The following is a 22,560-nucleotide window of genomic DNA, read 5'->3' as shown; positions in this document are numbered from 1 at the left end:
GGAGATCGGTGCATTTTTGGAGCTACTGGGGAAGGCCGACGAATTTCCTGAGCTGAGCAACAAGAACTGGCTTTGTGACTTTGCGTTTGCTGTGGATATATTTTCACACATGAATGAGCTGAACGTGAACATACAGGGGAAGGATCGGTTTGTGCATGACCTGTACACAAGCGTGAAAGCCTTCAAAGCCAAACTGGCTTTATTTTCCAAGCAAATCCTAAATGAGTCATTCACTCATTTCCCCACACTAGCTACACTGAAAGAGGAGGCTGGCGCAAAAGTTAAGAAATACAGCGAGACACTGGATGCGCTCCACAAAGAATTCTGCCGTCGCTTTGTTGATTTTGAGAAAATTAACAAGTCACTTCAGTTGGTGGCCTGTCTCCTGTCACAAGACCCCGAAACAGCACCAGAAGCAATGCAGCTGGAACTGATAGACCTTCAGGCTGATGCTGTCTTGAAAGAGAAGTTCAACTCTCTTAAACTGAATGACTTTTATGCGTCACTTAATGAAGCGGTGTTTCCAAACCTCCGGAGGACGGCACAGAAGATTCTGGCGTTGTTCGGCTCGACCTATGTGTGTGAACAGACGTTCAGCGTCATGAACTTCAACAAAGCCAGCCACAGATCCAATTTGACTGACCGACACCTCAGATCCATCCTGAGAATCGCCACAACAAAACTGACTCCAGACTTTGATGCGCTTGTTAAAAAGGGACACCAACAACACTGTTCCCACTGAAGTCAAAAGTAAGTTTCTCTGCTCTTAAACATGCATTTACGTGTTACATGTCATTTCTGTTAAGGTGTGCTCATAAGTGGTGTGCAGGTGCACTGCCTTCTCAATATAAACAATGCACACCAGATATATTTAACATGGCCACATACTGGCATGTTGTCACTGTTTCGATCTGCATGTCCAACCATTTTTGAAATGTTGAGGAGGAGAGTGATGATAATATCCTGAAGGATATCAAAACTTTAAATGCTTCAAAATGGTAACTGTTAGTATTTTTTTTTTAAACTGTATTTTGTTAATGGAATTTTCAGTGTTTTAAGAGTCATTTCAATAAAGAAATACTGTGGGACTTGGAAGAGATATTTTGTTGTATTGCTTTTGTTAATTTTCTATTAAAATTAAAGCACGTTTTCTACATATCCCATGTTATTCTTTCTCTTATGAGGTGAATTACTAAAACACTCCATCCATCTGCTCCTGGTCCGGCCCTTCTGTCAAATTTTAGAACCCTCTGTGGCCCACGAGTCAAAAAGTTTGCCCACCCCTGTGCTACCTGGTTTCTGTGTTTCTGCTTTCGAGTGACAAACAAACGGAGAACAAAGATAACAGACAACACGCACTTCTACCCTTTATGTCCTGTTATTAAGACCTTGCATTTGAGCAAACAATCATCTTCTACATACACATTACTATATATAACATAATCATATAACTTATACTTCACCTTCTGTTCAACTTCACTTCCTTATCTGCAAATTTACCACATGTCTATTTCACAGGAAAGTGGGCTTGGTAGCGCAGTAGTGTGGTAGCTTGGCAGCTCAGCTCCAGTCTTTCTGTCGCCTTCCAGCTTACATTTACTGATTAAATTTACTGAATACATGGCTTTAAAAACGTCATCGCTGAATAAAAACATATATGAAGAATGCCAGCCAACGGAGAAGATGTTGTTGAGTGTTTCTCTTATGCTAAGTTAGCCAAGTAAAGTTGTTCACTGTGTAACCTAAGTAAAACGCAAGTGCTGCTACGCAGGGATGGCGAATATCCCCACAGTATCGATCTCCATGAACAGCATCAACATGCCGCGATGTTCCCTTTACTGGTGAAAAGGCTCTCATGTTCCTTCCAGAGTAAAATATTGATTGACTCAGGAACAAATAAAACTGAAATAAACCAAACATCAGCCACTAGAGATTATCTGAGTGAATTGTATCTGTGTTTAATTTCTTCTCAGCAGCAAAAACCAGCGGGAGTTTTGAAAACAATGTGCCGGCAGTCAGGCATTCACCCCCCATATAGCGAGCCTCGGGCCGGCCAGCTGCTGTTAGACTAGTGGAAAGGACATCTCCAAAAACGTCGGAGCACTTTTGCAATTAAGCGATATCTTGATAAACTGAGCAGATATTTGATGTTTACACATCTACATTCTTGCCTGAAAACACCATAAAAGTTTATTTTGTGTCACAGAAGCAGCAATATTTCAAAATTTACTCATAGTTTTAGACGGTCTACTCCGCCAAATGCATTCTGGAATACTTGGCTGCACCAAGTCCACACCATAGATGCAGACTCGATAGAAGGGGCAGAGCAAGAACACACCCAGGTATTTTGAGCAAACTTGCCTATATAAGAAGTTCGAACTGAAACAAAACTTGGGCTCAGAGTGATGTTTCACAAGTACACAAGTCCACACAAGTCTCCATATTGAGAAACGGCCTCTTTTTTTTTTTCCTCTTAGGTCCCTTGCGGAGTTCCGTAAAAAGAGGACCATCATCATGCAGAGGACCACATTTTCCTGCAGGCTTGTGTTTCAGTTCTTCAGCCGAGGTGTCGTGGGACCAGGCAAACCACTCCAATGCGCAAAACGCCCTGTACCCCATGCTGGGATGGAGCCCCGTGAGGGGCTACTACAACTCTGCAATGCCTCGGTATGCTGGGCTGGGAGGGGCGACCCACGTCCTGGTGGTAGACCTCCGCAGCGACACGGTGACCAAGCCGGGTCCGGCCATGCGCCAGGCTATGGCAGAGGCTGAAGTTGGAGACGGTTAGAGTCAAACAAAGGCTGTGTGTACTTGTGAAATGTTGTCACTGTGAGAAGCGTGGATGTGGTAGCGTGGCCGAGTGGTCTAAGGCGCTGGATTTAGGCTCCAGTCATTTCAATGGCGTGGGTTTGAATCCCACCGCTGCCAGTGACATTTCGGGGCTGTAGAGCGGGTCACCTACTGATCGGAAGGTCGGTGGTTTGATTCCTGGCTTCTCCAGGCATGCCAATGTATCCTTGGGCAAGATACTTAAGTGTGAATGTTAGATAATAAATGCACTTAGCTTACTTAATCATGGAAGTGCTTGTATGAAATGGTAAATTTTGATGCATATAAGCTATATAAGAACTAATCCATTTACCATTTAAAGAGAGAACAGGAATTAAATCATTCAAATAGTTCAAAAGAAAAAGGGAATTGCAGAGTAGGATGGCATTTACAGAAACTGAATTTTTTTTTATTCTCATTAAAGTATTATTGATCTTTTTCCTGGTCTGTCTGTCCACCTGTGCATTTACAGATACTTAACTGGGCCGGATTATCCAGTAATCCAGATTAACCACAGTTGGCGGCCCAACCAAGAGGCAAAAAAGAAAAAAAAAAAAGCCGCATTTACATCTTCAAAACATGTTATCAAAACTTATTTTATAACAAAGATAATACATAGGTTAGCTGTAGCAGCAGTGGATTTAAAACATGAAACTTTGATTGGATCTCAAAAATAAATTATGCCTGCTGCACGTCACAACTGCAAAATCAAGAAACCAAGGAATATTTCTAGCCTGCATTATTTTTATTTGAAATATTCCAACAAAGGAAAAAAATGTATCTAATTTCTCATATTTCATAAGTGAACACATCCCAAAACTTGCTCTTTGCTTGAGAAAAGTGCCGAGCTTTTGTTAGGGTGTGTTTTTTATTTGTGAAGGAAGACACCTGAAACACTTTAATTAAAAAAATAAGACATTTAATCTATTAAAGAATCAGGTGATATCACATGTATATGGGCCATTCTTGTTCAGAGGCCTTCCCAGCCACCTGCCTGTGCTCCCCTCCCGAGAAGAGCACTGCTCTAAGTTAAACATAACAATTTTATACTACCAGCGCCTAGCACAAGCACTATCAATTCAAACAGATGGAGAGAGCTGTGGTTTAGACTTGGCCATCTCAGAGTGGTTCGTCCAGTGGTTGGTTCCGGCATCATCAGCAATAAAAGTTCTGTACAGAAACACACGCCTTCCCCTCTCACATATTCCTAATCATTACTTGGCAGTTTTATTCTCCTTAACAACAGGGTGTGATGGCCTACACACACCCTCCCCCCTTATACACAGATGTACATGTTTTGGCAAAACCTTTAAGGATGAGATAAACATATTCCTCTCTGAGACCGAGAAGGTCACAAATAAGATAAACATATCTCCCAAGAGGCCTGAAGTTAGTCTGGCACTATCTTTCTGTTGCTCTCTGTCTAATGTATTATTTAATTGTCTATTATTTGCTTCAGCCACTGTTTATTTATTAATAATTTGCTGGAGTTTACTTTTAAACATTTGTCATTTTATTCATTGGGTTAAAAAATAAAACCCCAACACTTCACTTTCACGTTAATGTTTAACAGTTATGTAACGAGCAGGACTGTGAACAACTGCAACAGACAGAGCAAAGTGCTGCTGAAAGGAAGGAAAGGAGGAGACAACCAGAGAAATAGGGAGACCAAGATCATTATAGGTAACTAAAACTAAACTAATACCTAAAAGTAGATGTGAAAAAAAAAAATCTTTAACTAAAAATAAAACCTGGACTTTTGAAATCTAACAAATGATTTTGTTAAATAAAAATATTCTTAGTTTTAGTCTTTGTCAGGTTTTTAAACAGGACCTACCTGACGAGGCTTTGATTGACGTGTTTACTGAAGTTTTGGCTGCATGACAATGAGTCAACTGCCCGCAAGATGTGTTGCTTTTTTTATTGTAATGGATATACTAATTTTCCTAAATCTTGCCTCCATACAAAAGTAATTAAAAAGACTAAAACTAAAACTATTACTGAAACAAATTTTTCATGCTTTATATAAAAAGTGACTTCCACCAACGGAATCACCGGGTTTGTAATGAATAAACAAGTTGTAACAATATTTTAATGTTCCTTAATTTACTCAATCATAAAATATATTTTTGATTATCAAATGGAGCATGAGGAGTCACTTTAATCAGCCCGAGCCAGGCTGAAGATAAAAATGTGGAGAAACAGCTCAGACTGAGTTTACTGACAGACCTGTGAGTTAGAGACTGAGACAGCAGCAGACCCCGGGGGTGGAGCTGACCTCAGGTCAGTTATTATTTAATAAAAACTGTTTTTGCTGCAGTTTTTGACAATTCAGTTTATGGCTATTTATTTGTTTAAATAATTATACAATAAAAATAGAATCTAATGATGGAATAGAAACCTCACTTTATTAATTTTTTAATTGAGAATTTCATTCTTTCTTCCATTACTGAATAAATCGGAGAAATGAGATTTACAGAAAAACTGCTTTAATGTTTCCATTTTAACCATTTTCTGATCGAAGATCAGCTGATAGATGACGGCTCTCTGACAGCCACAGCAGAGACTTTTCACTGAGTTACTGTTAAAGGTCAGAGGTCAGGCATACTTTCATATTTAGCTGAAAATATTCAGAGCAGCTTTCCAAGTCTGTGATGAATGTAAAGTTTTACCAATAAAGGCAAACATGTTATAATAAATGTCTCAGCTTTATAGGTCTGAAATATTTCAGACAGGTTTGGGAGGATGACACATTTTAATGAAAGAATGCAGATCGTGTTGGGAAAATGAATCCATTATGAGCAGATCCAGACTCTCTTTCTGGTTCATGTTGAGTGTGTGTGTGTGTGTGTGTGGGGGGGGGGGGGGGGGGGGGGGGGGGGGGGGGGGGGGGGGGCAGTCAATGGTATCAATTCCATCATCCTTCAGAAATTACCTGTTTACATGATGCTGGGCATTGTCGTCCACCAGGAGGAACCCAGGACCCACTGCACCAGTGTAGGGTCTGACAAGGATTTCATCCCAATACCTAATGGCAGTCAGGGTGTTGTTGATTAGCCTGTAGAGGTCTGTGTGTCAGCAGCTCCACTACTGGTGCACCAGTAGTGGAGCTGCCAAATATGGTATTCTGTGGCAAATACCAATTAGACTCCATGGTGCTGGGCATTGATGACAGGACCCACTAGCGGACATTTGGCCCTCAGGCCACCCTCATGAAGTCTGTTTCTGATTGTCTGTCAGAGACATTTGCAGCAGTGATGTACAAGAGATCATTTTGTAGTTCTGGCAGTGCTCATCCTGTCCAGCTCTCCTTGAGTAACTGCCTGTCTGCTGGAATCTCCTCCGTGCTCTTGATACTGTGCTGGGAGAGACAGCGAACTTTCTGGCAACAGCACGTATCAAGGTGCCATCCTGGAGGAGTTGGACTACCTGTGCAACCTCTGTAGGGTTCAGGTATCACCTCATGCTGCCAGCAGTGACACCGACTGTAGCCAAATACAAAATAATGAAAGAACAGTCAGAAAAGATGAGGAGGGAGAAAATGTCAGTGGCCTCCACTGTTTTTTCCTGCTTTTTTTTTTTTTTTTTTTTGACCACTGCCACTTCTTTTAAAGCTATGTTTTCTTTGTTGCCATGGTGATGCATCCCTGCTTGAGACTCTATTGTCCGTGGTCTCCAGCAGGGAGAATTCCCATTGAAAGATATTAGTTACAAAGTCATCATGACTGCCAAGAAAAAAACATTTTGATGTCAAAGCAATAGCGAAACTTGCCCTATTCAAATATAATGAGGATCCAGCTTCTCTCAGAGATTTGAGCATGTTTGGATTGTTTATTTCCATCTTTAAGGTGCGTGCTTTAGCAGATCGATATGGGCTGTCCGTTGGTCAGAGTTTGTTGGTCTGGATGGAGCCCGGGTGATGAATGCTGCTGTAGCTCAGGGGGTGACTCCATCTACCATACTGCAGCACACAGACACTGTCAGTGTGTGCCTCTCCAAGGTGGGTCTGACGGATATAAAAACACAGACAGTAGTGGAGATGGTCCGTCTACTTCACGGCCAACAGATTTTCATTTAGGAATCAGAAAACAAAAGTCTGAAAACAGCTCGTTTTCCATTACCACTTCAAAATTGGGAAACAAAAAAATGGAACATGAGCTGTTTCCCATTTTTTGGTTTTCTTAAAAACAAACGGAAAACAAAAAAACGAACCGTCATCTGATTTTATTTACGTGCTTGAAAATCAAACTGTAGATTTAAAAAATGGCAATTTTCTGGTTTCGGGGCTCATTTTTTTAATTTATCAAGATATTGTGTAATTGCAAAAATGGTCCGATGTTTTCGGAAATGTCTGGTGGGGGTTCTAACAGCAGCTCCCCCCACCAGATGTCAGCTGACCCGGAGAGAACGCCTGACTCCCAGCGCATCCTTTTCCAAACCCCCGCTGGCTTTCGCCGCTGAGTGGAAGTTAAACACAGATATAATTCACTTAGATGATCTGTAGTGTGAAAATGGGACAAACACAACTAGAAATACTAAGGGTGTGAACCTATTTATATGATTATTAATTTCCTTTTTACACATTAAATGTGATTAACCACAGCATCTTATGTTTTATTTTGGGGTACTATTGTTTATCTTTTATTGATGAGATGTTCCAAATGTCACCATGGCGCAACTACTTTGACAGTCCTGGTATATTGCAGTTGTGAATGTGAGCAGTACTATATTGTAAGAACTTTGTTAAGCATTAATATACAGTACCAGTCAAAAGTTTGGACACACTCACCCATTCATATGAATGGGTAATTTCTGTGCACTGCTTAAAATCAAGCATATTTAGAAATATGTTGACAGCGTTTGTTATTACTGATTTTCTTTCTTTTATAAAAGATGGTTTCTTTGGGGCTACAGTGTAATAACCATGTAGCCATGGGTGTAGATTTGCATCTCAATAAAAACATGAAAGAAGCATAAACCAGCATTTGTCACCTGATAGATTTATGTTTTTCATCACATACAGATGTTTCCATCAGTGTAAAGTGGTGCAGATAAGGCACAAAAATCAACAGAAATTAATGAAATTGTCTGAGGCTCAAAGTTTCCTGGTCGAGGACTGCTTACATGTGGCCACAAGATGGCATTACTGTATAAGGCCTCGATTTTTAATGACTATAAGCAGCAAAAGAGTACAATTCCATTCTGATATATGTTTCTTACAGCCGGGGGAAAAAAAGCATACTAAAATGACCAATATATTTTCTAATTAAAAAGAAGCCACTGGCAGCGGTGGGATTCGAACCCACGCCATCGAAATGACTGGAGCCTAAATCCAGCGCCTTAGACCACTCGGCCACGCTACCACGTTACACACCTTCTGGAAGCGTGTGTATTCATATAATAGCCTACCATTGTCTCAATATTGAATTTGCGTAATGTTTGTCAATTATTTTCGAGTACACAACTACATTTGTACTTATGATAGAAGCCCTAAAGGTACCTTTAATCGTTTTGATGAGAGCTAAAGAATGTATTTCAAATGTGTTTTGTAGCCCTGTTATACACGAATAAAATAACTGAAGGGCTGTTTTCGTGCTCTGTTGTGTGGCATGCTACCTGTTACTAATACCTAATAAAAAAAAATGTATGTGCTGGCGGAAATCCACCTGACGAAGATCCGAGTTGTCCCACGGAACCTGATTAACTAGGTAACCGCTGCTGCTTAGAGACTTGGGAGGATGGTACAAACTGTTCAATCAGCGGTGCTATCAATGGCCCCCCGTAATCCTATAATTTACTTGTTTTTGCGGCCTGGATTTATTTTATTAATTTAAATCACTGTTCTTTATGCTTTTTCGTGTGTTTCTTACCACCTCAATTTAACACTTATCGAAAGTCTTTTGTTATACGTAGCTACAGTCTGCTTTTCCGTGTTATCCTTTTATGTGGATTGTATTTCCGATAGTTGTGAAAGCAGCAAACGCAGGGGCGTGGCCAGCAGAGAACACTATGATACGTGCAGAGGGAACGTTTCGCCGTGGTGGACGGAACAAGAACAGCTACCCTCTGCCAGGCACGTTCCCGGACCTTGAGGATACCGCGGAGAACCAGGACGTATCCACTCTTGTTTGGTCTCAGAGGAGGGCTGAACTGCTGCTCCTGGAGTCCTGTGTATTTAAATGCTAAGTGAAACTAAGAGAGGGAAGAAGACGACCGAGGTGACTGGATTTGCTGTCACAGTCTGTCAAGATTGAGGGATTAGAGGTGTGTCTTTGCATCTGATTATAAAGTTGGTTGCTCATTTATTTTTACTTTAACACATCTAACAGCACGTCATAATTGACGAAATTAGACGATCATTTCTTCTCTTAATTCCCACTGCTGCATGCTGTAACATTTACAATGTCAGTGGCTACTGCTACTACTGCTGCTAGGTGTTTACAACGCGGGGGAACGACATTGAACCTGCACAAGCATGTGCTTGGGTCTGCATTCCTGTGATCTTAGTTTAAAAATCTCAGAACACAGTAACCTTTGATTACAGAGGAACAGACTGACTTGCTAGATAACACCGATACAGTGAATGCGAATGTTTTTGAATCCTGATGCTTTACAGATAACTCCATGATGTGTGTTTTGAATGAAATCTATATTTGTAATTATTGTGTGAAGATCTCGCCACTTTTAAGTCCTCACATTTGGTCTAAGAGTTGTGCAGCTGTGATACAGGCTTGTTTTGGGCAAACACTAACATGGCTGCCACACATTAACAGCAGGCTCTGGTTGCACTCTGCACCTTCCAGTGCACTCACACTGTATTGTCAAAACAGCAACAGAAATCATGGAGGACGAGCTCATGTTCAGCATGGAGGAGGACGGCAGTGCCAAGAGGCCTTCTGCCCAGCGAAGTGCCCTCAAACACCGAGCATCCTCCCTCAGTGAGTCCAACGCCAGCGAGGATGACGATGAAGACCACTTCATCTGCCCAATCCTGGATGACTCAGCCAGAGAAGTGTGCAGTCACCTTAAAAGCCTGGTTTACACACGGCAGCTGTCAAACTCACTTCCTAAAACCAACTTTATGTACAGGGTGAGCTGTAAGATGTGGAATATCACAGTTTCTATCTGGTTTGTTTTGCTGAAGCATCATCCTAACCACTCAATACTTCTGTTTGCCTTATAAGGGGAGATGAGGCGCACATGCCTGCACACACGTACTGCTGGTGTGTCTGGTATTTAAATGTGTGTATGTGTATGTGTTTGCTCAAGTGAAGCGCTGGCCAGCCCACTTTTTAAATGTTCTTTCTGGCAGGAAGCAGCAGAGAGCAGCTTCACCTCATGTGATTATGATGTGTGTAAACACGGCTCTTGCTGCTCAGCGCCTGGCTCTCTCCACATCAGCAGAGAGCTGCAACAATAGCTCGATTCAGTGCGCACGGCTCTTTATCAGAGCGACTGTGCGCTGTGGGGGATGAGTTGCCTATTGAGTTTTTATGTGGTGTTGTTGTTCCAGCGCATCTAGGCTGTTAATGTTATCTGAAATGATGCTGCATACATTTCCTGTTGATGATGAAGGATCCGTTTTCTTTACCTCTTTGCATAGAACGAAAAAGAAACAGATACAGTGGCAGAGCATCGCTCGTACAAGGTTTTGTCTGAGAGTGCACGGGTATGTTTTGGATCTAAATATGTTTTTATTCTCTCCCTCTTTACCACTGACCATCCATGCCTCCAACTCCCCACTCTACCCTTTAATTTTTGCTGCTCCCTGCTTTTACTTTTAACCACTTCATCCCTTATGGCACCCCCAGATCTTGTTCTTTCTATTGACATGCGTGGTGCTCCTGTATCATGCAAATCCCTCACTCTAAAATAGAAAGACATCTGCTAAACAGTGAGTAGTGGCGCACGAGGAAGACGTGCTGCTGTCCAGCGTAGGTTGGACCAAGGCTTAGGTTACGTACTAACAGATTTAGATTACTAGTGTCACCTGATTCAAGTTATTTTTTGAAAACTGCGCATGGTAATCACATTCACTTTAAGGGAGCTGTAAATTATTTTATTATAGAGCACGATACCTTGGTTGACCCAAGGTATCACACCGCCGTAAATCCACTTATAATTTCATGAAGAATTCATTATTCTGTATTTTCGTGATTGTGTGCTTTTTGTCGTGTTTGTGTTGTCCTCATAGTGGGGTTTGCTTTGTGTTTGTGTGTCATGTTGTGAGCTGCTCAGCTGTTTTTCTCTCAAGTCCTTTAAAGACTGAGGGGAGCCCTCTAATGCAGAACTTGAGACATTATAGATTTCAGATAGAGAGCAGAACATGATTACAGAGAAAACAATACGTGGATTGTTGAGTAAAAAGAACAGACTGGCTTGGAACTGCTTGTATTGTACAAATTAAACAGCTTTGCATGGAAGGGCTTCCCCTCTTTCTTCAGTGTTCTAGCAATCCTGATGTGGGAAACAGGCTTTTTATCAAGCACAACAAACACTGCTAAGCTAATAAGACCTTTATATTTCTTTTTTTTTGTTTTTTCCCGCAGGCAACATGGCTGCACGCCATTGAAAAGGCGAAATCAATGCCCGACCCTTGGGCACAGTTTCACCTGGAGGACATAGCGACTGAACCCTGCATTCGTTACAGGTTTGGCTTTGACTTTGTGTCAGAGATGAAACTCTTTCACAGCAGATTTGACCTCTGGTGTTTGACCCTCTGAGTGTTTACGCTCTCCTTCAAGTGGTCAGTTAAGTAGAGCTTGTTCCAGCATGCACAGTACTAGAACAAGATCATCAGTGACAGCAGTGTTTTTCCTGTTATGTGAACCCAAAACATTGCTGTATGCAGCTTTTTTGTTTTTTCTTGACTCGGGGAATTTTTGTCCCTCCACCCATGAGCTTATGGCCCGAACAGAAGAAAATTAAGCAGGATTGATAGAAAATTAAGTTTTGCTGATTAAAAGACATTTTTGTTTAGCAAATGGTGAGAAATCACAAGTAAAGTCACAGATTTCTGTTAAAATAAGATAACACAGACTCATTGCCTTTACAGATTCGGCTTACAGATGTAATCCTCCCCCAAAGGCACGTTCTGTGCCAGGAAAAACGGCAAAATCTTGCAATAATAGCCCAGTGGTATTATATTTAACATGCAGCCAGTCTGACTGCTTACTCAAATTAAATTATTTCCAGTGATGATATTTTTATGTTATCACATTCTCAGGCAGGAGCTTAAAATTCAAACTAATCTGCACTGACTGATGTTTTAACCACTTGGAAGAGAATGCAACAAGCTTTAAATGAAGCTGAAATGACTGAAACGCTAGCATACAGTTACTTATTTACACATGCAGCAAAAATGTGGCTCTCTTTGGCTCTGTTTATGGTCTACAGTAACTCCCAAGGAAGGTATCAAACCCTTTAGCTGCTTGTATTCCCCTCCTGGTTGTTAAGTGTTTAGTTTACCCACGAAAAGTGACTGCCCTGCTGATGGGCGTCCGTTGGCCCATCCACTTCTATTTTATTATCTCATATTTGGGTGTGAGTCTGAATGTGTGCCCAGATATTATGACCAGCGTACTGTAGCTGCCACAAGAGTGGCGGTCCCAATCTAAACTGTAGAAACATACACAAGTTTACTGGGTGTGTACCAAAAGCAGGAGGAAAAATCCTGTTACATAACACACTGCTTGTATTTGACTGCGTGGGCGGATGGCTTGTCAGGAGTTGGGATTTGCCCTCGTGCTCCCTTTCCATGTGCTAATTTTACCCTAGTGTAGCCTCATTCCTCTTTGCCCCCCTGCAGGGGGAACTTGGTGGGATGAAAGTCAGAGTACACTACGTTCCTGAAGTGAAGATTACATTTTGGAAAGGGAACAGGGTTCTGTTCTTATGTGGATACATGAATGGAAAAGGAGAGTCTAGAGTTTTGTGATGTGCAGCGGCACTTTTAGTACATGCAGTACATTTTACTCCACGCAGTATTCATTAACTCAGGACACACGCCCAGCTAGGCCAAGCAGACAGTCTGCTCTTGTCCAATAGTGTTCACACCCACATTTATATCACCAAAGTTAACTCCCTTTACTTCAAAATAACTTCAATCCAAAATAAAATGGATAAGAAAGGCCAAAATGACCTTTAATGAAAAATCATTCCCTGCTCCATTCTTCTCTTCTTCCTTGATAAGAATAATTAATGGATTGCTGATGGCGAGGCTGCGCTCTGCAATCATGACCAGAACAAAGAAGCTCAAATAACTTCCATGATGAATAGTTTTATCTCTGTTATCTTGGTGTGTTGGGTTACTGACTGCGGGAGAGCATTTGGCTTTAAAACGTCAGGTCAGCGAGGTGATGAGCCTGTGAATGATTAACAAAGTAACAGGTGGAAAACAATCTGAGAAAATATTTTCTCCCCAGCAGAGCAGGGTTAGAGGTGCTGCTCTGTGACTTAAAAAAATGAGCCACAGATGTCTCACAGCAAGAAGACACAATTACAGAGCTGAAGTACATGGAGTATACATGTACATGGAGTATACATGGGCAGCTGGAGACACCCTGGATGAGTAGTTATTCCTTTTAATGCTGCTTGGTGTCCAGCTGATAATGAAATTTACATCAGTTGGGTTCAAGTGGACCCTCCCACACTCACAGACGCTGATACTGTAACACAGACTCAGATTTGGGTACACCTAAAAATTATCCTGTCGGCCTCATTTTTTCTTTTTTCCAGAGCCAATCTTATGTTTTCAGGTGACTTGTTTTGGGTGACCGATCATATTCAGCTTACACTGAGCAGCTACAGTTAATGCAGTGATGCAGTGATAACATTTTGACAGTTTGCTTAAACATAATTTAGACTTCTGCGTTGAATCTATGCAGAAACTGCAACGAAGCCATTGCCAGCACTTATATCTGTGCAGACTGCAATGTATAGTTGCATTTATAGGGAGGTGCACATCAGCTTACAGTGTGGACTTAGTGTGGAAACATAATGTCACTTCTTCACAGATGTGGTGCAGACACGGTTAAGTCGACCGAACAATCTGTTGGTAGCTAGCATGGAAAACACGATTTTCGTAGTTGATTTTGTATGTTTTGAGACCTGGATGTTTCTCTGAAATTCTTTGCATCCTTTAGAAATTACTGCATTAACAATAACAACATTGTTACTGTTGTATATTGTGTTTCAAATTCTCTTAAAACCTAACCCTACAAAATGATGTACAACTATGAAAAGAATGTAAAGAAACAACTGCTGCGACTTTACGTATCCAAAGCCACTTTTTTTTCTTTTTTTTTTGCCATCTAAATCAAAATTTCAAGTTTTGTATCTCAAAAATTTGAGATACTCAGTGATAATCCAGTAATCCAAATCCTACTACCTCTTTCAAATGCAGATGCTCTGATGGTGCGTGATTTAAGTATTCAAGTGTCAAGAAAAGCATAGAAGCCATCATCTTTCTGTAGTACATGATTAAATAAATATTAATATAGTTGTTCATCTTCACAGGTACAATGCCGTTACAGGAGATTGGTTTCAAGACCAGATCCACCTCAAGATGGCTGCACAGGTGCTACCTCTCACTAGAAAAGTGCACTTCAGAGACTCGCAGTATCTTTCTCTCTCTCTCATCTAATTTATTTCCTCCTGTCTTGTTTCTCACAGCCTTTTGGGAAAGGGGCCATGAGGGAGTGCTTCAGAGCGTGAGTCTGTATTCATTGCTTCTTATTTAACGGCTGTTGCCCGCATGCTGTTCTGGTCTCTGTGTAAAGACAACAGAGAAATATGTCTCCCGTAGATTGGAGCCTAAAAGCAGCACAGGTCCACATTCCCCAAATTTCTCAGTCAGGATAACAGCAGCTGACATAGTCATTACTTCCTGGGAATCGCACTAAACAAGCAAGTCTCAAAGTATTGATTCCCTGGATGTTAACTTGTTAAACTCAGTCAGAGCGTACGCCGTCATCACGGCCCCACTGTGGCTTGTGCTTTTGCGTGGCATGGCAGATTCACAGAGAAAAGACACATTAGTCTAATTGTTAAAGTTTAATCCTCTGTTATGTGGGGAATGTAAAAGAGAGGCATCCATCAACCCCCCCCCCCCCCCTAAAAATAAATCTACCAACCCAAACATTAAAGGTCCTAAAAAAAAGAAATTCTGCAATCTGGTATGTTTTTCCTCTTAGATTTATACACATGTGGCTTTAAATCAGTTTTTCTTCTGTGACCCGGGATCAGTTAGGGCGCATCTGATGCTATTATTAAAAATGGCTTTATTTATATATTTTGATAAAGATTTATAGCAGCGAGGGAGTTTCTTTATCTTTAAAGTTATGTACATTTACTGTTAATTTCTTCTCCCTGCAGGAAGAAGTTGTCGAATTTCTCACACAGCAGCAACTGGAAGTCGGCATCCAACTATGTGGCCAAGCGTTACATGGAGACGGTGGATAGGAGTGTTTACTTTGAGGATGTCAGGCTGCAGATGGAGGCCAAACTTTGGGGCGAGGAGTACAATCGCCACCGACCTCCCAAACAGGTACGGGAGAAGCATTTACTGATGTGATGGGATGAGGCGGTGTGTCTAATAAATCAGCAAAAAAGTCCTTCAGAAAGAGTTCTTCGGAGCCCCCGCACCTGGCCTCTGATTGTTTCTGTTTATGCAATTATATATTTATGCAACACACACACACAACCCTGATTTGGACGAGCAGTTAAGAAGATGAAGATGCAAAGCTATTTTACTCTGATAGCTTTGCACGGTTTCCACTTTATAAAAGATCATTTTATTATTTTTTTTTTTTTAATAATCTCATACTGACCCCTGATTCAGCCTCTCAGATCAACCTGTGTCTGAAACAAGCTGTTTAAGCTGCTCTGGCTAACCCCCGATACATTTTAATCCATCAGGTGGACATCATGCAGATGTGTGTGGTGGAGATGATAAACCGACCCGGTAAAGCTCTCTTCCATCTGGAGCATTACATCGAGGGCAAGTACATCAAATACAACTCCAATTCCGGTTTTGTGAGGGACGACAACCTCCGCCTCACTCCACAGGTGAGTGGTCACCTGTGGAGTGGTGTTAATACATGCTAAAGACACACACTAAAGACCCAGTCAAATATAATTTCCATCTTAAATCCATCAGGCCTTTAGTCACTTCACCTTTGAGCGGTCGGGCCACCAGCTGATCGTGGTGGACATCCAGGGAGTTGGAGATCTCTACACTGACCCTCAGATCCACACAGCGAAGGGGACCGACTATGGAGATGGAAATCTAGGTGCGCATACCTTTTGGCAAACTGCTGCCGTAAACCTCTATCAGTAAATGTTTGAGAAGCTCCAACCTGATCACACCTGTGTTCCAGGTGTGCGAGGCATGGCCCTGTTTTTCCACTCTCACCTGTGTAACAAGATCTGCAAGAGCATGGGCCTGACGCCGTTCGACCTTTCCCAAGCTGAGACGTCTCAGCTGGACTGCACCAACAAACTGCTTGTAATGTCTTTTAATCAACAGTCTTTAGGAATAGTAACAGTATCAAAATAGGAGCAAAATGTTGTGAAGAATTAAGAGTGTTATTTATTGGAGGCCATTTTTTAATTTTTAAAAGCCAAACTTTGATTAAATTTTCTTTTGCACTTTTCCTGCTGAGCTGCTTGACTTCCCCATTGCTGCTCGCAGCTATATCTCACTTTGTTCACAATTTCCATATTTAGGCATGAATATGTGCTCAAGGTTTATTTCCTGTTTAGTAGATTTGAGTCTGCGGCTTATGAGTACAGAGCAAAGAAAAGTCTGAATTCTTCTCCTTTTTAACGTTTGCCTTGTTTTATGGTAGAAGTCAGCCCAGACGGTGCTGAGGGGGTGCGAGGAGCACTGCGGTTCTCCTCGTGTTCGCACCATGTCAGCCAGCCGGGCGCCTCCGCTCCTATCCCGCCTGTCTGAGACCTCGTCTGCAGATGAGAGCATGAGCGATGTGGAATCTATCCCCTGCTCCCCTCTCATCCTTCCTTACTCCCCCCCAGCTGCAGCTGGCTCTCTAGGCAAGTTAACCATCAGTAGCTGCAAGACAAATTTACTGCAGTACCATTTATTTTGTAAATTATGAAACCATAATTTCCAAAATAAACCTGAAGTTTTTATTAACTAAGACTTAAAGCTAGTGACTGAGTCCATAAAGCCAGCAGGAAAGTGTTTACTGAGGTCACAGATCATGTGAGCAGGAGGACTGAGTTTCTCATAGACTTCTATATAATCCAAAAGCTAACCAGAGGCTTCCATGCTGAGGAGCTGCTAGTGGTGAACGGTTTTGCGTCTTGTTTACCTTTTTACAGGCTTATCTTTTACCGGCATGTGTGAACACGACAGACTGAGCAACACAAGTGAACACAGGGTAAGTACGAGCTTTTAATTTAAAGCACAAAGCATTGCATCACCCCCCAAGCTTCCAACTGAGATAAACTTAACTGATGACCTCTGCTTGAGTGCTTTTATGCACGTTATTTTGTTGTCAAAGGTCAGCTTGAGTGTAACATAATTCTGTGCTGCTCAAACAGTTATTATTGGACTTGTTGATAGAGGCTTCCTGCCCGGAGTCAATATTTCTAGTCTTGATTTTTGGCCGTAGGAATCAGAAAACAGCGGGGACAGCGGCTACCCCAGCGAGAGGAGGAGTGAAGGGGATCCGAATGACCACATAGATGGGGTAAAGACTTTTGCCATTTAATCAGTCCAGAGGAAGCCCTTAAATAACGATGAAATATATTTATCTGTATGTCCAACATTTATTAAGTGTGTATATATGTTGTATTTCCTGGGATCCAAGTCACATTTTGGATCCGATTTGTGAACGTTCTCTGGCATGTTATGTGAATCCAGCCTAAACAGGCGCCATTTATAGCACTTATTCAACATTTGTTTGATTTCCTGACAGCTGGTTTTACAATCTGTATCATATTATATCACATAGATCCATCATCACTACAACAGACAGTATTCAGAGTCTGATGAGGAAAGTATCAGACGGGTAAACAAACTTAAATATCCCTAAACCCCTTCCTCATCTCAATCATAATCATCATCGTCACTGTAATCAAATAACACTATTCTAACTTCACACTAACATTACATTTATCTTTGTTTCCTCATCACTTGTTTAATCACCTCTCCTCTAATTCAGCTCCTCCTACTCTGTTTCCCCTTACTAGAGGAAGATGGTAGCTCCTCCAAGAGTCTCTGCAAACTTAAATTCAAACTCTTCTGACAGCGACTGGGTGATTATTTGCATGGAAGCTCCTGAGCTAGGTGTTTCCTTGTGCAGCGCTTTGCGGTCTTTTTTTTTTTTTTTTTTTTTTTTTTTTTGGCACAAAGCTGAATCTTTGCCTCAAGCATCGCTCTGCTTCCAGTTGAGATTTCTGTGGATTGAACTCACTTCCGCTGTTTCCACGTCTAATCTTGCTTTTTGTTTTGTTTTGTTTTGTTTTAATCCGCTGAGTGAATGAAACCAGTCTGAAAATACAAATTAAGTAGACATTAAAATGATACTTGGAACTGAAACACCATCTACCTCTTTCACCTTCACCAGCTCTGCCATCCTGCTTATTCTTTCTTCTATGACTGTGTGTGTGTGTGTGTGTGTGTGTGTGTGTGTGGTGTGTGTGTGTGTGTGTGTGTGTGTGCGCTCCTTTTGCATAAACTGGGGTGTACTCCTCCTGCTCTGAGCTTAAAGCAGATATTCCTGGATGGGTACACCCCTGAGACTAGAGTGTGACTTTTTAACCATTATATATTCCATGCAGTGAATAACAGATGCTAACTTTTTTTTGCTTCTTCTGGATCTTCTGTCGCCTGTTTCTGCTCAGCTGACAGAGGAGAAGTGGACCTTCTTTCACTCATCCCGCGCTCACGTCCACCGACCTTCCTGTGTGGCCACAGAGGTGGAACGACTCAACAATCTGCTGCAGAAGAAGATCGGCCAGTCGATTCTTGGAAAGGTAAGAAGGATAAAACACTTACAAACACGTCAGTTAATTTAATGTTTCTGTGCCTCTGCTGTAGTGTTTCTCAAACTGTGGGGTGCACGCAAATCCCCTTTTTAGCCAGTTTTTGATATCTATCTTCTGTTTTAGCCATAAAAAACAAAACAGTCTGAACTCCTATTGTAAATTAAACATAATGTTTCATGTGTTTGTATTCTGGATCTCCCACCCAGGTCCATCTGGCGATGGTGCGGTACCACGAAGCGGGCCGTTTCTGTGAGAAGGACGAGCAGTGGGACCAGGAGTCGGCCATGTTCCACCTGGAGAGAGCTGCCTTGTGTGGAGAGCTGGAGGCCATCGTAGCCTTGGGACAGTGCTGTCTGCAGCTGCCTCATCATATACTCCCAGAAATGCAGCTGGAGGTACCGTGTACGTTTATTGTTCAGCTTAACTTCCCACTGTGGCTTTTTATTCTGATGTATGTGTGTTGTTGGCAGGATAATGCAGGAAACAGGATGAGAGGGTTCAAGTATCTGCTGCAGGCTGCTGAGGCCGGAGACAGATCTTCAATGATCATAGTGGCCAGAGCCTTTGATACTGGGGCCAGTCTGTCTGCTGACAGGTCAGTGAAGGTTCATTCAGGGCAGATGGGCCTGTTTGAGTTGAAATATAGGAGTCTTGGATTCCAAGGGGATGACTGTACTGCCCTCTAGTGGCCTTTTGCAGCTTATTTTCATTATTGTATCACATTTAAAGTTGCAGGTTTTTAGTGTTTTTTTTTTGTTTGTTTGTTTGTTTGTTTTTAATTTAATGGAGATTTGTGAGTTACAGCATTTTACCTTTTACTTCCACAGAAAGCAGGACTGGTCTGAAGCGGTTCACTGGTATGACAGCGCGCTGAACATGATGGACTATGACGAGGGAGGAGAGTTTGATGGGACTCAGGATGAGCCTCGCTACCTTCTGCTGGCCAGAGAGGCAGAGATGTACCAAGAGGGAGGCCACAACCTCGCCGCAGACCCACAGAGAGCAGGTTCGACTTGACGCTGGCCTCTGTGCGCCGAATAAAACTGAATGCATCGAGAAATCCTACGCCGATTTCTGTTTGAGCATTGTCCTGGTGCAGCACTAGGTTTTTTTTTTTTTGATCTGTGGCACAGAGAAGCTTTAGTTTCGTATCACTTTAAATAGCAACTTCCCGTAACGTCTCATACTGTCTCTCTCTCACGCAGGTGATCTTTTTACTGAAGCCGCAGAAGCTGCCATGGCGGCCATGAAGGGTCGACTGGCCAACCAGTACTACATGAAAGCTGAAGAAGCCTGGGCATTAATGGAGGAGTGACTCCAGAGCCACGGGACTTGATGTGTGGCTGTTTTTTACACATTCATGGGAAAACCTGAATGATTTCAGTTTACATTACTTTTTTATGACAGAATTTTTGCTGTTGGCAGTTTGTGTGTGTGTGTGTGCGTTGAGCCATTCAGGATCATATTTTTATCTTAAGAATTCTTTCTGTATGCTTGTAAAGCTAGACTTCCTGGCTCCTCTTTACTTTCACATCAAGGATAACATTTAACGTGATTCTGTGAATATAATGTTTGACCTATCAAAGAAGATTGTTTACTTATTTTGATCCAGATGTTAACACATTTATGTTTAAGAGAATTCATGTAATGGAGTATGAAACTGTAAAATAAAAGTTTGCCTTGCTTTTTATTGATTATCCTTTTCTCGATTTTCTGACTAGTGGAAACACTAATATAACCTAAAACTAGTAAAACCTAATGTGGTGGTTAGTAATACTGGGACACCAGAAGATCACTCTGTCATGCAGATTGAGCTTGAATATCAGATTGGATGGGGGGGGGGGGGGTTCTTGAAAACATTGTTCTTCCTCTTTTTCCCAAGGAAACGTGTGTCATCCTGCTTTGCATAAAAGGGCTTCACAGGCATGGGTATTACTGCTAGTAAGATTACACCTAAATCAACCATGTATTGGATCATCAAGAAGTTCAAGGAGAGAGGCACAGCCATGAATAAAAAGCGGTACCAAACGTCTGAGTGCAACTTCTGCCAACCATCCAAGTGATGAAGAACCGTTCCTTTTCCAGCGTGGTGGAGCCTGAGGCAAAAGTGATGGCTTACAAGCTCGGGGAACAAACACTGAAAATTTGGGTCCATGGCAGGAAACTCTCCCGACCCTATTCCCATCAAGAACTTGTGGTCAAACTTCAAGAGCTGGATTGACAAACAAAACCCCACAAATTCTGAGAAACTCCAAGCACTGATTATGCCTGAATGGGCTGCTATCAGTCAGGATTTGGCCCAGACGTTGATTGACAGCATGTCGGGGCCAATTGCTGACATCTTGAAAAGGAAGGGCCAACACTGCTCTTTGCATAAACCTAATGTAATTATCAAAAGCTCCTGAAACTTATGAAATGCTTGTCATTATTCTTCAGTATACCATGGAAACGTTTGACAAATAGATCTAAAACCACTGAAGCAGCAAACCAAAAAAAAAAAACAATCTTTGTGTCATTCTCAAAACATTTGGCCACAACTGCACAGGAACTGAGAGTGCAGACACTGCTTCTTGAAGAAACTCTGAACTTCTGATGTATTCAGTAAAATGTTTCACTTTTTTTGTTTTTTTTTTTTACTAGTTTGTTGTTTCTGTCTGTTATGGTAGCAGCATCAGAGCCAGTGACACTTGGAAGCTGAACAAGCTGATTAAGAAGGCTGGCTCTGTGCTGCAGACCTCTCTGGAGCCTCTGAGTCATTTACTGAGAGAAGGCTGTTACACAAACTGCTGAACATAATTGACAACACATCACAACAATACTGTTGTCTCACCCCTGCACAACAGTATTTTTCAGTAGGCGTCCTAAACTCCACTTTAATGAGAACAGACATGAACTTTTTTCCTACTCACTGAAGTTGTCTACATCCTCTATCTACTGCTGCAGTCTTAATAAATGTCCTTAATAGAAGTCATATAGTATAAACTTTCTAACAATTTGTCATTACCCGAGAGGCCCCAGGGTATATTTTGCATGTCTTTGGATCTCAAATTACATTATTTGTTAATTGTTTTATTATTTCATTACATTTTTCTCACGTCCATTAGAAACAACTATAACCCAAACACAAAAACCTATTGGACCTAAAACGTGGGCACAAGTCTGCATCTAAGGTCAGACAACAAAAGTGGCAGTTTGTTAGTTTTCAGATCTTTTGAGAACAAAGTATCAGATTTCCTCCTCCTTTTTCTTTCTGGCTTCTCAGTGGTTATTAAATTCTTGCCTGCATGCAAATGACATCAGAAGACAGGAGTGGATATTCAATGGTTCTATGAACTCATATTTCACATTGGTCATTGATGAAGAAAACTCTGGAAACATTGTTGCCTTGCGCTGTAACTTTTTCTTTGCTTCCTTCAGGGTTTTGTGGGGGACAAATACCTGTGTTTCATATATTTGAAGGGTGTTGTGTTAACTTTGGTGCACTCCGTCTACCTTCAGAGCACTACATATTTAGGTGTTTGGAATATTATAGGTTTGAACGGAGAGTCCTCCAGTGGTAGCGTGGCCGAGCGGTCTAAGGCGCTGGATTAAGGCTCCAGTCTCTTCGGGGGCGTGGGTTCGAATCCCACCGCTGCCAGGATGTCATTTTTCTATTTAAAGTTTCTATTTAAAAATTAAAGTTATCCATACGTAGCCACCCACTGTAGCTGCTAA

At 41.7% G+C, this 22,560-nt stretch overlaps 1 protein-coding gene and 3 non-coding genes across 12 annotated transcripts; 3 read left to right on the top strand and 1 right to left on the bottom strand.

The window, feature by feature from the left end:
• Window positions 1-2,846: 2,846 nt before the first annotated feature.
• Window positions 2,847-2,928, top strand: trnal-uag (transfer RNA leucine (anticodon UAG)). The gene has a single exon. It is a non-coding gene; the product is annotated as a tRNA-Leu (tRNA).
• Window positions 2,929-8,110: 5,182 nt separating this feature from the next.
• On the bottom strand, window positions 8,111-8,192 carry trnal-uag (transfer RNA leucine (anticodon UAG)). Its single transcript has one exon. It is a non-coding gene; the product is annotated as a tRNA-Leu (tRNA).
• Window positions 8,193-8,852: 660 nt separating this feature from the next.
• On the top strand, window positions 8,853-20,536 carry eef2k (eukaryotic elongation factor 2 kinase). Of its 9 annotated transcripts, none has more exons than XM_030755236.1 (19): window positions 8,853-9,093; window positions 9,660-9,919; window positions 10,433-10,498; window positions 11,379-11,479; window positions 14,347-14,407; window positions 14,503-14,540; window positions 15,205-15,376; window positions 15,748-15,897; window positions 15,989-16,121; window positions 16,209-16,336; window positions 16,683-16,884; window positions 17,176-17,234; window positions 17,469-17,546; window positions 18,049-18,114; window positions 18,703-18,834; window positions 19,053-19,241; window positions 19,317-19,441; window positions 19,674-19,852; window positions 20,052-20,192. In XM_030755236.1, exons 2-19 carry the CDS (start codon window positions 9,671-9,673, stop codon window positions 20,159-20,161), a joined length of 2,238 nt encoding a protein of 745 aa, XP_030611096.1. In that variant the 5' UTR covers window positions 8,853-9,093; window positions 9,660-9,670; the 3' UTR covers window positions 20,162-20,192. The 9 variants fall into 9 exon arrangements, with proteins under 9 accessions (XP_030611096.1, XP_030611094.1, XP_030611100.1 ...); XM_030755234.1 differs by having other exon boundaries at window positions 16,680-16,884; XM_030755240.1 differs by lacking the exon at window positions 9,660-9,919 and having other exon boundaries at window positions 16,680-16,884.
• Window positions 20,537-22,401: 1,865 nt separating this feature from the next.
• Window positions 22,402-22,483, top strand: trnal-aag (transfer RNA leucine (anticodon AAG)). Its single transcript has one exon. It is a non-coding gene; the product is annotated as a tRNA-Leu (tRNA).
• The last annotated feature ends 77 nt before the right edge of the window (window positions 22,484-22,560 follow it).

This window comes from Archocentrus centrarchus, chromosome 19, assembly GCF_007364275.1.
Source record: "Archocentrus centrarchus isolate MPI-CPG fArcCen1 chromosome 19, fArcCen1, whole genome shotgun sequence".
Taxonomy (NCBI): domain Eukaryota; kingdom Metazoa; phylum Chordata; class Actinopteri; order Cichliformes; family Cichlidae; genus Archocentrus; species Archocentrus centrarchus.
This window is presented reverse-complemented; position numbering and strand designations above follow the sequence as displayed.